The sequence below is a fragment of the Dendroctonus ponderosae genome, unplaced genomic scaffold (assembly GCF_020466585.1).
Source record: "Dendroctonus ponderosae isolate FM_Combo_2020 unplaced genomic scaffold, Dpon_F_20191213v2 Dpon_F_20191213_9, whole genome shotgun sequence".
NCBI classification, from domain to species: Eukaryota; Metazoa; Arthropoda; class Insecta; order Coleoptera; family Curculionidae; genus Dendroctonus; species Dendroctonus ponderosae.
In genome coordinates, this window is record NW_026019116.1 from 1,295,482 (window position 1) to 1,312,135 (window position 16,654).

The 16,654-nt window shown below is 36.6% G+C and overlaps 1 protein-coding gene across 1 annotated transcript in view; it reads left to right on the top strand.

Annotated features, from left to right (window-relative positions):
* Window positions 1-16,654, top strand: part of LOC109537708 (discoidin domain-containing receptor tyrosine kinase B) — a 126,086-nt gene that overhangs the window by 79,997 nt on the left and 29,435 nt on the right. Inside the window, exon 5 of the mRNA XM_019904564.2 lies at window positions 8,475-8,622. Within this exon, the coding sequence (XP_019760123.1) occupies window positions 8,475-8,622 (148 nt within the window). The remainder of the gene's footprint in view (window positions 1-8,474; window positions 8,623-16,654) is intronic.

Here is a 16,654-nt window from a genome sequence, read left to right on the forward strand (position 1 = left end):
TGTAAAACAATAAACGTTGTAAGCAGAATGTGCACCTGCATTTGCCTGAGCACCTGCATGTGCAAAAAAAAATATTTTTAAACGTTAATTAATTTTTAAATAAAAATTAGATTTTTAAACAGTTTTGCAGATAAAGCGTATACTTTATTTAATCAGTTTTATTTATGTATTTTAACTAGTTTAATATCAGTTCTTTTGTTCTTTAAGCAGGTACTTCTGACCCATGTTTTGTTTTTGTATTTTAGAATATTTTATTTTATCTAAGAACTTTAGTTAAGAATTATTCTTTTAATAAACTAAATCATTATTTGTCATTACTATTTCTACCATCGTCATTGCGCATGTTTAATGAACAATTTTCAAAGTAACATATTCCTTTTGGAACCGCATTTTAAAACCTATTACCAACGTGAAACTGGAACGTTGTAACCTTGTTACAGAAAAATAACCGTTTATCCCACCTCTAAAATGCACCAAATTGCTGCACCAACTTAACAAGATGAGCCAACGAAAAGGTCGCACCCCTATTTATGACTCCTGGTAGTTTTATAAAAAAAACGCTCAAATACGTCAACTTTGATTTTTAAGAGGACATCTTGATGACTATCATTACATTATACACGGTGTTCATAAACAAGATACTACGTCACACTTTTGATTTTCATGGGGAAACCTACTAGTTTTATGTCATTTGCCGATCGTGCCAGAAGTTTGTAGTAAATTTCGTATGGCATGTCCTATACCCATCTTCAACCGTTTCAATTTCATTTGCGATTGTGGTTGAGATATTGAGCCTTTCGAAAGTATCGCAGATTGCCGTTTCTATGACTACCTCTGACAGATTAGGACATACAACGAGTCGCCGTCAAGTGTCACTGTGGGCTTAAACTTTTTTTGACTTAACTTGCACATCTTTTATTATAATGAAATTTTCCATTCGAGAAAGAGTAGAAATAAAAAACATTTATTTCGAAAATGGAAGTTCTGCCAGATAGAACTATCAGCGATAAGTATGTGGGAAGATTAATCAAGAAATTTGAAGAATCTGGATCTGTGACTAATATTCTGCATCATCCAATTCGAACCATGAGAAATAATGCCATTGAAACAGCGGTTTTGAGACACGTAGCACTCCAATCTTCTATCATAATCATCTTCATTGAAAAATTCATTATAATGAAAGATGTGCACGTTAAGTCAAAGAAAGTTTAAGCCCACAGTGACACTTGACGCCGACTCGTTGTATTTCCTAATCTGTCTGAGGTAGTCATAGAAACGGCAATATGCGATACTTTCGAACGGCTCAATATCTCAACAACAAATGCAAATAAAATTGAAACCGTTGAAGATGGGTATAAGACATGCTATACGAAATTTACTAAAAACTTCTGGCAGGATCGAAAAATGACATAAAACTAGTAGGTTTTCATATGAAAATCAAAAGTGTAACGTAGTATCTTGTTTATGAAACACCATGCACAATGTAATGATAGTCAGCAAGATGTCCCCTTAAAAATCAAAGTTGACGTGTTTGAGCGTTTTTCTTCTAAGTCTACAAGGAGAGCCATAAATAGGGGTGTGACGTTTTCGTTGGCCCACCTGTATGTTAGGGGCAATGTAATTATTTAGGTCAGTATTCATAATGCTTGGTTATTATGAATAATGACCATTAAAATTGGGCAATTTGATAGATTTGAATTACTTTACGATCATTTCTCACATTGCCCGGTCATTATAAATACCGCTATTATTTCTTTGGGCACTTTGATCAATTGATAAAATTAATTGAAAATTTTTTTAAAATGAATTCAAGATGTCAAGTCGATTTAATTGACATGCAGTCACAAGCTGATGATCAATATAAATTCATACTTGTATACGAAGACCATCTTACTAAATTTATTCAACTTCGACCTCTTAAAAGCAAAAGAGCACAATAAGTAGCTTTTGGATATTTGTTGCACTTTTTGGTGCGCCCAGTATTTTGCAAAGTGATAATGAGAGAGAATTTGCTAACAGTACTATTAGTGAACTATGTAGCATGTGGCCCGAGTTGAAGATGGTGCAAGGGAAGTCAGGGTTCCGTAGAACGTGCGAATCAGGACGTGGAAAATATGCTTTGTTTGTGACTAGAAAACAATAGCACCAGGAAATGGTCAAAAGGCTTACGTCTTGTACAGCTAATGAAGCACAGAGCTCATCATAGTGGCATCAACTGTAGCAAGTTAAAAGTTGGTCTAAAAAGTTGTTTACCCACAGACGTTCTACATAATATAAATTGTGAAGAATATTTAGAAGTTCTGGGAAAAGATCAGAACAATTTACAGTCTGTAGAAGAAGGTCCACTGCAAAATAGACCTGAGTCACATGTGTTAGCGGAGCTACCAGGTCCAAGCCAACATGATGAGGAGGAACTACTGTCTCTTAATAGTTATGTTCAAACTTCAACTTTGCTAGCTAAACCAAGCCCTGATTTATATAACAAAGAATTTCAAGAATCTTTCGGGCATGAAGATTCCCCGGAAGAACCCTATGTGAAAAAAAGGAAAGCCGACATATTAAAAATTAGACAGACTTCAGCAAGCATTCTAAAAAAACAAGCTGAAGAAATGGTTCAAACTTTTAACACAAAATACTCTGATGCTAAAAAAGGTGACGCAGTTAGAGTTCGAGACCCCGATGTGGACAGAGGCCGCTCCGATGGAAGAAATATTTTGGCATTTGTTCTTGAAGTAACAGATGCTAATCTGTACAAATGAGGCAAGAAATACGGAATTCTAGATCAACTTTATGCCAGGAACCAATATACAATATGTAATGAGAAGTTTATATATGGCGAAGATATTCAACAGACAGAGATTTCACTAAGAGAATGTGCAAGATTGTCATCCAAGGCCAAGGCTATAGTCGATCTGGCTGTAAATCCGACAAGAGCATGTGTCGTAAAGTAAAAAAGATATGTAACTCGAAATGTCACCAAAGTGGAAGCTGCTCTAATAAATAGACCCTCTATGTATTGCTACATATTGACATTTTGCGTAAATATAAATTTGTAAGTACGTACATATCTAATACATTATTTTTATTTGGACTTAAGTTTTGTTTGTACTTATTTCATCGCCACCGGTTTATTTGTCAGCAGGTCAAATTTTATTGGTTATTTTTTGTTTGTTACTTTGTCAGTTAGGTATGTAAAAATTGGTTATTTTTTATGAGAAACATGAATAAAAATTATTTTTAAATTGCCCACTTGACTTTTAACATTATACATAATAATGGAATATTTGCCACATAATTTATCATTTTGTCATATCCTGATGGGCACTGTTTAAATTGCCCGCGCATTATAAACGATGCCCAATTATTTACATTGCCCGTAACATATACATAGAGAGTTCGCCCAACTATACACACCCTGTGTACATATGCATAAGGAGGCGCTTTTTAAGTCGAAACAATCTCTGGTCTACCCAACACCGGTGCAAAACGCGCAGGGGTTAATTATTCGAATACGAGAAGCTACTGAAAATGTGATTAGACGTACAGTTAAACGGGAGTATTTTTCCTGATGACGCCAATTTTGAATCACCCTGTATATGATACAAGTTGTTCCTGGAGCAAAACTTGTTGAATCTGGGATTTTTTTGACTACTAAAGACACTTACCTTCACCCAATCTTTGCCTTTCGTTTCCTACGAGTCCGATTGAGTTGTTCAAATGCAACTTTTAATTCGCCCTCGACTCAAACATGCACTTGGAATTGCATCGGAAACTTTCCGGTTTCCTCCACCGACGGCGACGAAGTCAAAGTTTTATTTACCCACTTATTTCGGTATCTAAACGATCGATTTCAGATGCGAGAACGCGAGTTGTCGGAAAGTGCAGATGGCGTTTTTTTACTTGCTAGATTCCCTTTTGATGTACTCACATTTCCTTAATGTTGCTGAGTGGACGACAGGTTTGCAACAACATCAACCGCTTTGAGGAGCGCAGTAAAACTTTGTCGCCGCCTGCCTTATCAGACGAACGAAACTTACTCATTAGAACGAACTGTTTTCACAGCACAAACTAGTGTTGAGTTTCCTTTTCGGGGAAACTTTGCCGAGCAACTGTAATAGAAAACACCAGTTTTGCTGTTTTTATTGTGTTTGCCTTAATAGACGCAATTTTGATCGAGGGAGCCGCTCAATGTGCATTTCCTCTACAAATAGTGAGTAAAAGCGATATGGTTTTTGAGACACCTACCTATGGAATCTTCAGGAGTGTGTTTGTTTCCTTTGTTCCTAAGACATGAGCAGAAATGTGGCCAACCAACCAACCAAAACCAACATTTCCAATAGCCAAACCATCCAGGATTATACGAATGGATGACTTTCGCTCTTTATTAGAGTCTTTACTAAACACTATTTTGTTATGTGTTTCGACCCCGGAACTGAAACAGCACGCGAGGTATCGATTGGCGTGAAAGATTACGGAAGATTTATAACAGTCCCGGAATTAACTGGGCCTGATGAAGACGGATCGTTTTGTGGCCGAGTAGTGAATTCGTGGCATTCCTGCAGTTTTGTTTATTTGGCTGCTTTTCCTGCGGGCGAATCGCCACCTTTGGTTCCTTAGCCCCAACCCGACCTCCAACCGAGCCTAATTAGTATCAGCGACTTTGAAAGTATCAATTAGCTGAAGGAGTACAATTTAATTCCTCCACAAAGGCCTCTAATTGCGGACCGGGTGTGTGTTTCTGACGCAAATTCGTATATGATGCCAGTTGTGCGGAATAAATTTCTTTGTTAGCAGAACGGGAAAATTTAGTAATTGAGTAACAACTCAACGAGGAAGAGAAACTGCTGGTCAATACCATTTAAACGAATCCGGACATTTTTCGTTCAACAGTCACCCAACTGTCTTCTTTTGCATTATGCCAACTTGATCACAAACAGCCAGTGTTTTCTCAGCGAAAAGAGCCCCAGTGGCTCAATTTTTAATTAGAACGAACATTGTAATTAGACTCCGCTGCTGACTTTCCAAGTATTATTTTTCTTTTAAATTGGACTTCAAATGCTCTGGAGAAATTCCGCTAAAGGCAGGTTTCTTTCGCTTGAATTGTGGACTTGGCAGCCAAACACTAACACTATTCAAAACAGCCACCTTTTATTCATCCGGCTGCTAAATGAGATTGTACAGGGTGATTCAAAATTGGGGACATTCCTCTGGAACTATTGTATGGTGGTGTTTTAAGAGTACAAATAATAGTAATTAAAAACTGAAAAATTTGAAAAAAAACTATATAAGAAAGACAGCAACAATGTTTTTCGAGGTAATGTGCCTAATCAACATTACGTAAATACCTGTTGCTTCCTAATCATTGAAAACTTCGGTAACCATAAAAAACAGAAAGCGAGAATAAAATAGAAAAGGATAAACGGTAAATTCAACAGGATTCCTTAAATGTAGGAACGTACTTTTTCAAAATGTCAAAAGTGTCAATGAGACATTGTTTTTCATTGTCATCATAACCTCGAATTAATGTGCAGATAAATAAACATACAGTAAACTTTAACTCCAAACAAATTAGTGCCTGTATCTATTACCTTACCTTATTATGCACGCTACTCGTATTCGGCTAATTAACGCCTAAGAAATAATTCTAGAATAAATAGAGATTAATTTAAGGCTCTCTCCCTCAATGGCAACTCGAGTGTGGCAGCCCAATCGGTTTTCAAAATTTGAGGCAAAAACTAAGAGCGATTCTAAACAACAGAATTTCTTCACAATTTTTAAATTTTGCGACACAACCAAAAATAATTCTAGAATGACGTTTGAAATAAAAAAAAGGCTCTTTCTCACAATGGCAGCCTAATCGGTTTTCAAAATTTGAGGCAAACACTAAGAGTGGTTCTTAAAATACCAATTTTTTACAATTTTTGCATTTTGCGTAAAAGCAAGGAATGAAGTGTGGAATAAAAAAGAGCGTAATTTAAGGCTCTATCAACCCATGACAACTAGAGCTTGGCAGCCCATTTGCATTTGAAAATTTGAGGCAAAAGATAAGAGCGGCTATTAAGATCCAAATTTTTTCACAATTTTTGCGTTTTGCGTGAAGACAATAAATAATTCTAGAATGACGTTTCAAATAAAAAAGAGCGTAATTTAAGGCTCTATCAACCAATGGCAACTAGAGCTTGGAAGCCCATTTGCATTTGAAAATTAGAGGCAAAAGATAAGAGCGGTTCTTAAGATCCAAATTTCTTCACAAATTTTGCGGTTTGCGTGAAAACAAGAAATAATTCTAGAATTACGTTTCAAATAAAAAAGAGCGTAATTTAAAGCTCTATTAACCAATGGCAAGCAACTAGAGCTTGGCAACCCATTTTCTTTTGAAAATTGGAGGCAAAAGATAAGAGTTTCTTAAGATCCAAATTTTTGCAGTTTGCGCCAAAACAACAAATAATTCGAAAATGACGATTGAAAGAAAAAAAAGGCTCTATCCTCAATGGCAACTAGAGCTTGGCAGCCCAATCAATTTTCAAAATTTGAGGCAAATGCTATGAGCGGTTCTTAAGATCCAAATTTCTTCACAGTTTTGGCATTTTGCGTAAAAACCAGTATATGATAAATATGAAATTTTTTCATCCAAATGCGAAAGTTGCCTTGTTACGGCTGCGAGTTTCGACCGAATTAACTTTTTTTTAAATCGGTCGTTTGCTTCTTGCTGGCTCTTATCGTTTGGCCAGCTTGTTTGTGCTTGTGAAAAGCGCATTTTCCGGTGAAATTGTTTCGGAATCCGGCATCAGTTTGTGTTGCAACGGACGTGATTGGAACTGGTGCCGCATTGTACCAGCACAGCTTCATTATGGCCGGAGAATTACAGATAAAAGGACACTAAAAATAAAGTGGCTGCAATGATAAAAATTCCGCGCGTGCATCGCCCTTTTGGCTTTCCTGCACCAAATCGAATTGGTTGGATCAGAGGATTTCGATCGATGGCAACATCGCCAATTTTTCCTAATTGTTGGTTTATATACCATATTTTGCCTATGTTCCTAATAGGATGTTTTCATTGTATCAAAAATTCCTACAAACATGAACATTAATCTATGGTAAATATATATATATATATATTTATAAAGATTAAATAAATTTATACTATCTATCTATTGATATTTTGTTAAATATTTAATAAGCAAATTCAGCCAAAATTCAAATTATTTCATGGATCTCTAAAACGCAATCCTATTGGTTGTGACGTCTCTGGTCATATAAATGGCGGACTGTTTACATTCTGGATATAGTGTTTAGTTGTGTGGTTGTGTTTCATTAATTATTTTGTGGATTTAAATAATCTATAGTTTGTGTTAAACTCAAAAAATGGCTTCAGAAGGATTCCTTAAAGCGTCAACAAACAATTTACCAGGTGTACATATTTTTATAGTAACCGAATTTCGAAAAAACGACGAACGCTTTAATTCAGCCGAATTTAAGGGTATCAAAGCAGCAGCGTAAGTAAAAATTCGTAAATTCATTATTAGTTACTCTTTTCTTAATATACTAATCTGTCTGTATTGGTTTAAATTAGGTAATAAATATATGGAATTTCACTTATTCAACTTAACCTATCTTATACACATGGCTGCTTTCAAAGTAAGATGAACTCTTAAATTTGCATATTGGGCATCACGAGAACAATATGGTGATCGGATATGTGGAATTGAAACGCAAGGGTTCTTTGTGCACTGTACAAGGTAGAATTTGCCCAGAACACAGAGTATGATCGAAGGCATATTCTATCTGCCTCATCATTAACTTTTTGTTCGTAGTTTCATTAAAATGATCCTCGCAACAAAAAAACATTGATTTTGATTTAGGAACATCACGTCTAGCTGCTCTGAACCATAAAACTTTACGTGAGTAATCATGGGGAACGGTTAGAAAGAGTTTGTTTGGAGCACACAAGATAATAATAATAATCAATAAAACATTGATAATCACAATAACTTAAATAATAAAACAAAGCTGCGAAAACAACAAAATAAACACGAGACACTTTGTTGATATGACCTGCTACGTCACAATCGGGATAGGCAACCGACGATATGGATTCGGCATTTTTGGCGAAAAATATCTGATTTGACCTTAAATTCGCTTTAAAATTATTATGAAGATTTTTTTTGCCAAAAAAATTATATCAATGTAATATTTGCCATAACTACTTTCTATATATCAACATTTAAAAAAAAGTGAAAACACCCTATTGGTCAAATACATTGCTGCCACTGCTAAATGTTTTGCCAGTTTAACAGTTTTTGTGGGAGTAATATCCTCAAAACTCCTACTTACTCCCAGGTAAATCCTCCAGGAGAGCACCCGTGAATATACATTACCACGTTTTTTGGATTACTCTCTAGTTAAAAAATTCGCTTCCCTCATCAGTCTGATTTTTTGTCAATTTTAGTGAGGTAAATTGACTATTTTTGCAGATCCTGCGAGGCAACAGCGACACAGCTTCAATCGAGAGCCATCGCTTGAGACCGACGATTTTCGCAAGCAAAATCCGCCTGCTGCCATACAGCATCCATCGCAGAACCGTGTGCCTGAGGATGGAGCTCCTGGGTTGTCTTTACACCGGTAAGTGAGTGGCTGGCGACATCATTTCCATCGAGATTAAAAGACCCGTTCCTCATCCGACATTAATCCTCGGACCAAGTTTTCTTAATGAATTCGGCGCTTAAGTGGCGGTTGCAAAGCTCATCTGTAAGAGTCCTAGTCAAACACTCCGTCAAGACTTTTGATTAATTGACTTGCTGACGGTTTCACTTGCTTGTCTGTTTATTTAGATCTCGGTGGCCGCTCTGCAATGGCAAATTGTGTTCGATTGGGCGTCTCAAAATTCACACAAAGTGTTTAGTGTCTTTGAGTGGATAGAATGGGTTTTTTTTGGCAAATGTAAATTTTCATTTTCGTAAGCGAGTGAATAAATAAAAGTGTATGTGATACTAATCAGTATCAGAACCTGAGTCCTAACTTTAAAGTTTGCGAGCCAATGAATAATGGGCCTCAACATGGAGCCAAAAAAGCAAAACAAGCAATAAAACTCGCATTGGACCAGTGGCGACTAGTAAAAAAACGCGCGTAAGCCATAAAACGAGTTTCTGGAAAGTTTCTCAGCCACTTCAATTTTCAAGCAGTGGACATTTCCGTGGCCGTTTGACGTTCTTGCATGCGCCGCATCTGATAGACGCCACGCATTACACACTGTCCGCAAATTGAAGTGATCGGCAACATTGACGAATCGTGCCAATTCGTGATTAGGTGCTAAACTGCTAAGTCACAACGTTGCTTCTACATCTATTCCAGGCCACGAATAGGGGGAGAGCAAGAGCGTTTTATTCAAAAAAAAAACATTGACAATAATTTTGTCCCCTCCTTTATTATGGACACAACAGTTTCCATTATGAGTATGAATTGAAGCGCTCCGACAAAAAGATGGCTTAATTGAACGCCAAACTGCAACGTTGAATTAATAAGTAGACGGGCTTGTTTTATTAATAGAGCCCGCCCTAGGACGTCACGGTTTAAATTAAACTCCTCTTTGTAACTGAAATAACAATTAATTATGCATAAATCTAGCGCAGACGGCGAAAAAAACAATTTAAATATTAAAAATTTGAGCGAAGAGTGGGCCGACAGTGCACGTAATGTTGCTAAAAACCGGCGCAATAACAACACGTTTTACTTCCACAAGTCAACTATCTAGCTAAATGACAGTGACATTGACACAGAATTTACTACGGTTTTGATTAAGGGAATAGTGCTAGATTATTCTATTCTGCAGCCAAGGATGTTGGAGCCAAGCCAGAAGCAGTTTAGGATCGCTTTAGTTATAATGGCTCAGTTTGCCGCGAAACTTTCTGAAAGTCACTTTCCAGCGATAACATTATCCAGTTTGGGTGTATTGATTTCATATAGCCGGCTCTTTGGATAAACTTCAACTTGACAAAGTTTCGTCTAGTCAGCGCCTTGGAACAGTTTCGCTTTCGCATGCAAAAGAGTTGTCGCAATTGGGCTCTTCTGTATACTGGATTTCCCATAATTGATTGAGTGTTCCTTCTAAGGATGCTTGACTTTGTAAATGCGCTGATTAGTGCTCTATCCAGTGGTGTAGATTACAGCTCTCCAGCTCAGTCTGCCCTACTCAGAAATATTTCATTCATTCTTTCAGAATTTTGGCGTAATCTTGCAACTAAATGTGTGATCTTCAAATTTCCCTTTTTCTGTGAAAATTGCCATTAGCTCTTCACTCACGTTTCACTTACTGAATCGAGCTTCTAATTATTTACCCATTGATATAAAAACGGACCCTGTAGCTCAAATGGTTTTTGAGAAACATTGGAAAAAACGCTTTTGAAATTAAAAAAAAAACGGGCAAAACTCATACTTTTCCTGAATCTAAACTTTTTTAGGACAACTGACAACATTTGCCTAGCGTGCCTCACGTTTTAAAGGTGCCTTTAGTGACGTAGAATATGGCATTCCTGAACATGAAATGTTGGCCTAATCTTGCACCTAAATGTGTGATATTTAAGTTTCGTTTTTGGTGCGTAACTTGTCATTAGCTTTTCACTTACTGAATCGAGCTTCTAATGCTCTACCCATTGATATAAAAACGGACTCAGTAGCGCCAATGATTTTTGAGAAACATTAAAAAAGCAGAGCGATGTTGGATGCGATTTTAAAGTTAAAAAAAACGAGCAAAACTAATGCTTTTCCTGAAATGAACCTGTTTTTGGAAAACTGACATCTTCCAGAGCGCCATTTAGTGCTTTATACAGTGACGTAGAATCGAGCTTTTGCGCTAAATCTTTTCTTGAGAAATGATGAAAAAAGCAGCGGAAAGCATGAAATGTTGGCCTAATCTTGAACCTAAATGTGTGATATTCAAAATCTCCCTCTTGTGTGAACATTTTCATTAGCTTTTCATCCACGTTCCGCTTGCTGAATCGAGCTTCTAATGCTCTACCCATTGATATAGAAATGGATTCTGTAGCGTCAATGGTTTTTGAGGAATATGGAAAAACACAGAGCGATGTTGGAGGCGATTTTGAAGTTAAAAAAACTAGCAAAACTAATGCTTTTCCTTAAATAAAACTGTTTTGGGAAAACTGACAACATCTTCCAGAGTGCCATTTAGTGCTTTATACAGTGACGTAGAATCGAGCTTCCGCGCTAAATCTTTTCTTGAGAAATGAGGAAAAAAAGAACGGAACGCATGAAATGTTGACCTAATTTTGCACCCGGATGTGTGATCGTCAAAATTTCGCTCTTGTGTGAAAATTGCCATTAGCTTTTGATCCACGTTTCGCTTACTGAATCGAGCTTCTTATGCTCTACCCATTGATATAAAAACGGAATCTGTAGCACCAATGATTTTTGAGAAACATTGAAAAAAGCAAAGCGATGTTGGTGACGACTTTAAAATTTAAAAAAAAAACGGGCAAAACTCATACTTTTCCTGAATCTAAACTTTTTTGGTAAAACTGACATTTGCCAAGCGTGCTTCACGTTTTAAAGGTGCCTTTAGTGCTATAAAGTGACGTAAAATATGGCATTCCTGAACATGAAATTTTGGCCTAATCTTKCACCTAAATGTGTGATCTTTTAATTTCGTTTTCAGTGCGTAAATTGCAATTAGCTTTTCACTTACTGAATCGARCTTCTAATGCTCTACCCATTGATATAAAAAACGGACTCTGTAGCGCCAATGATTTTTTAGAAACATTAAAAAAAGCGGAGCGATTTTGAAGTTAAAAAAACGAGCAAAACTAATGCTTTTCCTCAAATAAAACTTTTTTGGGAMAACTGACAACATCTTCCAGAGCGCCATTTAGTGATTTATACAGTGACGTAGAWTCGAGCTTTCGTGCTAAATCTTTTCTTGAGAAATGATAAAAAAAGCAGCGGAAAGCATGAAATGTTGGCCTAATCTTGCACCTAAATATGTGATCTTCAAAATTTTGCTCTTGTGTGAAAATTGCCAATATCATTTCATCCACGTTTCGCTTACTGGATCGAGCTTCTACTTCTCTACCCATTGATATAAAAACGGTCCCTGTACAGATGAGAGAAAAAAGCAGAGTCATGTTGGAGTCGATTTTGAAATTAAAAAAAAACGGACAAAACTAATACTTTTCCTGAAATTTAACTTTTTTGGCAAAACTTACACTATCTTCCAAGAGTGCTACAGATTCTAAAAGCACCATTTAGTGTACTATACAGTGACGTAGAATAGAGCTTTCCAGCTCAATCTGTTCTTGAGAATTGGGCAAACAAGTGGCGAAAAACAGCAAACTTTGCCTAATCTTGCACTCAAATGTGTGATCTTCAAATTTCGCTTTTCGTGTGAAAATTGCCATTAGCTTCTCATTCGCGTTTCACTTACTAAATCTGTTTTCCACTTATCGTCCTATAAAACGAGCTCTGTGACTCAAATAGTTTTTGGGAAACGTCGAAAACCTTTTTGAGTTTATTAAAAAACACTAGAAACCTTGATTTTTATTGTAAAATGTTTTCAAAAATTCCATAATTATTATCAATGCAAACATTGCAACGGTTTAAAACTGAATCAGTCGCTTTTCTTGCGGACCGACCATCAATATTTTCAAATGCTTTAACAACAGCTTCTTTAAGTGCATTTAAATCAATATTTGTTTTTGTAAACTGTGTTTTTTACGGCTCCCCACAAAAAAAAATATCCAGAGGTGAAAGATCCGGTGATCGAGGTGGCCAGAAAATAGGGCCATTTCGTCCAATCCAAATCCCAGGAAATGTTACGGTTAGGTGATTCCGCACTTGGGAAAAATTATGCGGAGAAGCGCCATCATGGTGAAACCATTCCACATGAAGAAATTGAAGATACCGACTCCCATTTAAAGTGCCTTCAAAAATAAATGGTCCAAGAATTTTTGAACCTATCATTCCGCTTCAAACGTTAAACCCTAATTTTATTTGTGGTCTCCGTTGCTCAACGTGGTGGGGATTTGTTGGATTCCAAAGATGTTCATTGTTGAATGTCAAAAAATGTACAGATGTTGTTATTATTTCTTGTTATGGAAACAAATAATACTATTTTCCATGGCCAACTTCGATCAACTAAATTGAAAAACTATAAATTGTTCGCAGACACTTTATTTTCGAAAAAATCCTTACGATGTGATATGTGATCAAAGCAATAATCAAGTATGGTTGCCATCTAGAAAAACCCAAATTTATGTTATATGTCAAAAATTACAGTTATTTTGGAGAACTGTATCATGCCATTTTGTTTGGAATTCAATTTCATACAAGTTTTCTATTTAATGCTTTCCTGTCAAATTAATATCAACGGAACTTGGAGTAATTTAAAAAAAATACCTTAAATAAGTTTTTCCCAAGTATCTCCTGACAGCTGTCAAATTTTTGAAAAATAAAATTAGTTTTTAGTAGAGCATTCATTCAATTAAGCAAAAACTACAATTCTCTGTCCATTTAACCTTTTTCGTAACTGCTATGGTTAGTTAGTTATAGTTATTAATACAAAAAGTTCCAAAATGACGTTAAGAAAATTGCGCTGTTTTCGTAACGCTTTGTAACACAAAAGTTATCAAAATTTTGTCAACATTCCATTAAAGTAAGTCGTTTTCAACAAGAAATGCGACTCAAATTAAGTAGCACGTATAGGAAAAATGAATAATTATTCGATTGAAATTTCAAATATATCAAAAACAGCTAGATTTAGGTGTATGATATTATACATGAAATATATTTAGAATTTAGAGTACAATCTAAAAATATTATAGTAAGTATAGTAAGTATTAATATAAAGGGTGTTCCATTTAAAATAAGCAAGTTGATACCTACTTTGATTCTAGATCGCTTGCCCCCAATTACTGCGGTTCACTGTCCGATTTTCAAATTTATCCTAATTACAGTTTGCCAGATATCGATTGCGGCGGTTCCCGGTGGCACACCCTGTATAAACAATGACCCCGATGCGGCCTGTTGGATTAGCAATCGAAACGTTTCGTCAAAGAGCAACTAATTATGCGGAATATCAAACACGGTCCCCGATTTGAATATCAAAAGACGTAATGTTAAAGCCACTTTTATCTCAGTTTGGGGAATAACAGGATCACCTTGTTGGCACGATTCGCTGCTTGAAATGTGGCCTGATTGTGACGGGGTTGTTTCCGATCATTCGGCATGTATAAGTAATTCAAGTTGCCGGTGAATGCACAATTCGATACGTGTATGTGTGAACTAATTAGGATCGTGACTTGAGCCTCTGAAAGTGAGCAGGAAAATGTGGAAAAATTGGCAATTTGGCAGCATGATCTACACAAAGACATGCACCGATGTTTCATGTCACGTCTGCCCATATGGAGCAGGGCTGCAACAATTGACCGCTGCCAACGATGATTTATCAATACGAGCCGCATTGCAATCTCGGCCAAAATGCGACCCAAACCCGGAAAATCCTGGAGAAAAAGCCCCAGTTATTATGGAGGGAGTTTTCGGGCAACGCATGGTCAACCAGATTTGGAAAAAAAATTGAATTCCACCTTCTATCAACTGGCGGGCCAGTTCAACTGCCCTGAAGCGCATAAGGCTTCAAATGGCCCCGAACTATTCACAGTGGAGGAAATGGAAGCCCTCAACTCTACTCAAACTCCATTGAGCCGGCCGTTTCGCAAAACTCCCCTGCTCTGAAGCACTTAAATCTTGCCCGAACGTGATCTCAATGATTTAAAATTGGCCCTGGGCGAGATTTCATTTTGTTTAGCTGATCGGAGGAAGAGGAAGTTCGCGAACGTAATACGGCACATTTGAATCGAAAAACTCCGGAAAACATGGCCGGAAAGTCGCTCGCTTAATTTCGGCGTGTATACAAGAAACGGCTCACAGTTCAGCTCACTTAATTTGCATGAAACACTGCTCGTAATTACTTGAGAACACCAGTAGCAAACGTGAGGCCATTTTGCAAATGTAATTCCATTCATTTTTCAGAAGAGTTGTGCTTTTGCCAGTTGGGAATTATTAGAGCGGCTCTAGAAGTAAACAAATGACTGTACAAGTGGGGGCGAGGAGGCAAGAAACGCCGGAAAATACGCGCCTTTGGTGCGGTTCACTCGGCTCAATTTGCCTTCAGTTGGTCAGTGTTGTTTAGGGAGAGTGTAAAATACACGCAAAAAAGCAAATCAGAAATTTCGCATCATGTGTAATCAACAAAGAAGAAGTATGTTCTCAGCAGCAGGGGCCCGGACCGAAGCGAAATAACTGTTCCGTTCCGGTTTCTGTCCAAGGCAAACTTTAAAATTTCGGTTCCGTTACGGTTCCGGTTTAGAAAATAATTTTCAATTCGGATTCGTTCCGGTTCCGGTTTTTTTTCGGTTCCAAAATCTATATATAACAACGAACGAGGACAAAGATACTCTAATTAGGAATCTCACTTTTTTTCCTTGCTTGTTGTATTATACAAGATAAAAGATGCGCAAACTATCCACTGCTTTATATGGTACTTCGGCTGGTTGTATGGYAGGGGGTAGGAGTGTAGGAGGACTAGCAACCCCACACAAGGATTGAAATTCAGGTAACATTAAATGGAACAACATTGCAATAAAGACTCCCATGGAAAAATTTGTTTAATCGTATTTTTGAAAAGTAATCTGTCAATAAATTTTCTGACTTTAGCGCTTTTCTCTTCTTTCCGTTTCCACTCAGGTCCACAACTTCGTCAATTCCTCTAATTTCCCTTTAAACATTGCTCTTCCTGGTTCATGTCTTCACCATCTTTTGAGGAGTTGCTTTTGTCCAACATTTCAATTTCAAATGTTTCTTTGTTGGTTAACGAAAAACTAAATTAATTCAACTTAAAAAAGAATTAAAAAAATAGTGTATAAACGTACGGTGTTTGTTCTTTTCGATTGAAAAGTCAGTTGGTCCTCACAAATAATTGTTCCTCTAAAAATGTTTCTTTAATATTTGACCTCGAAAGCGGCAACAAAAATTTGAGTCCTGAGAATAACCTCTCAACACTAACTTGAGTTGCCGGTACGCTTAATAATACTTGAGCAAGCATGTATAACTCGGGATTAAGCTCTTCTTTTTCTTCCAGAAATATTTTTTTTTTTTTTCGTTTCATTTTTCCTTAAGCGTATGAGGCTTTTTCCACTTTATAGGAATTTAAAATATTTTCAATTTTGTTAAGGGGTACAAATGAACCTTGTGAAGAAAATTCGTGCTAATTAATTCCTTTTAAAAAAATTTTCTGTGATTCTTTATATCTCAAAAAGACTTCCATTTCATCGCTTGATGAATTAGACGATTCAGTTTCCATATCGTGTTGGTCAGAGTCATATTTAGAATTAGAACAATTGCACTCTTTTAAGAATATCAGTCTAGTCCATAACGACTTTAAATGTGCTTTTGCTCTTTCTACTTGATTGTCGTCTAAAACTACCTTATACCGACGGTCCAAAAATATCACAGCAAGGATTATTTTTCATTTGCTTGTAAAATGTACAGTAATTTCTTTCAAACGTTACAAGCAGAACCGAAAAAACCGCAATAAAATATTTCGGTTCCGGTTCAGCACCTAACAGTGTGTCACATCAACATCAAATAT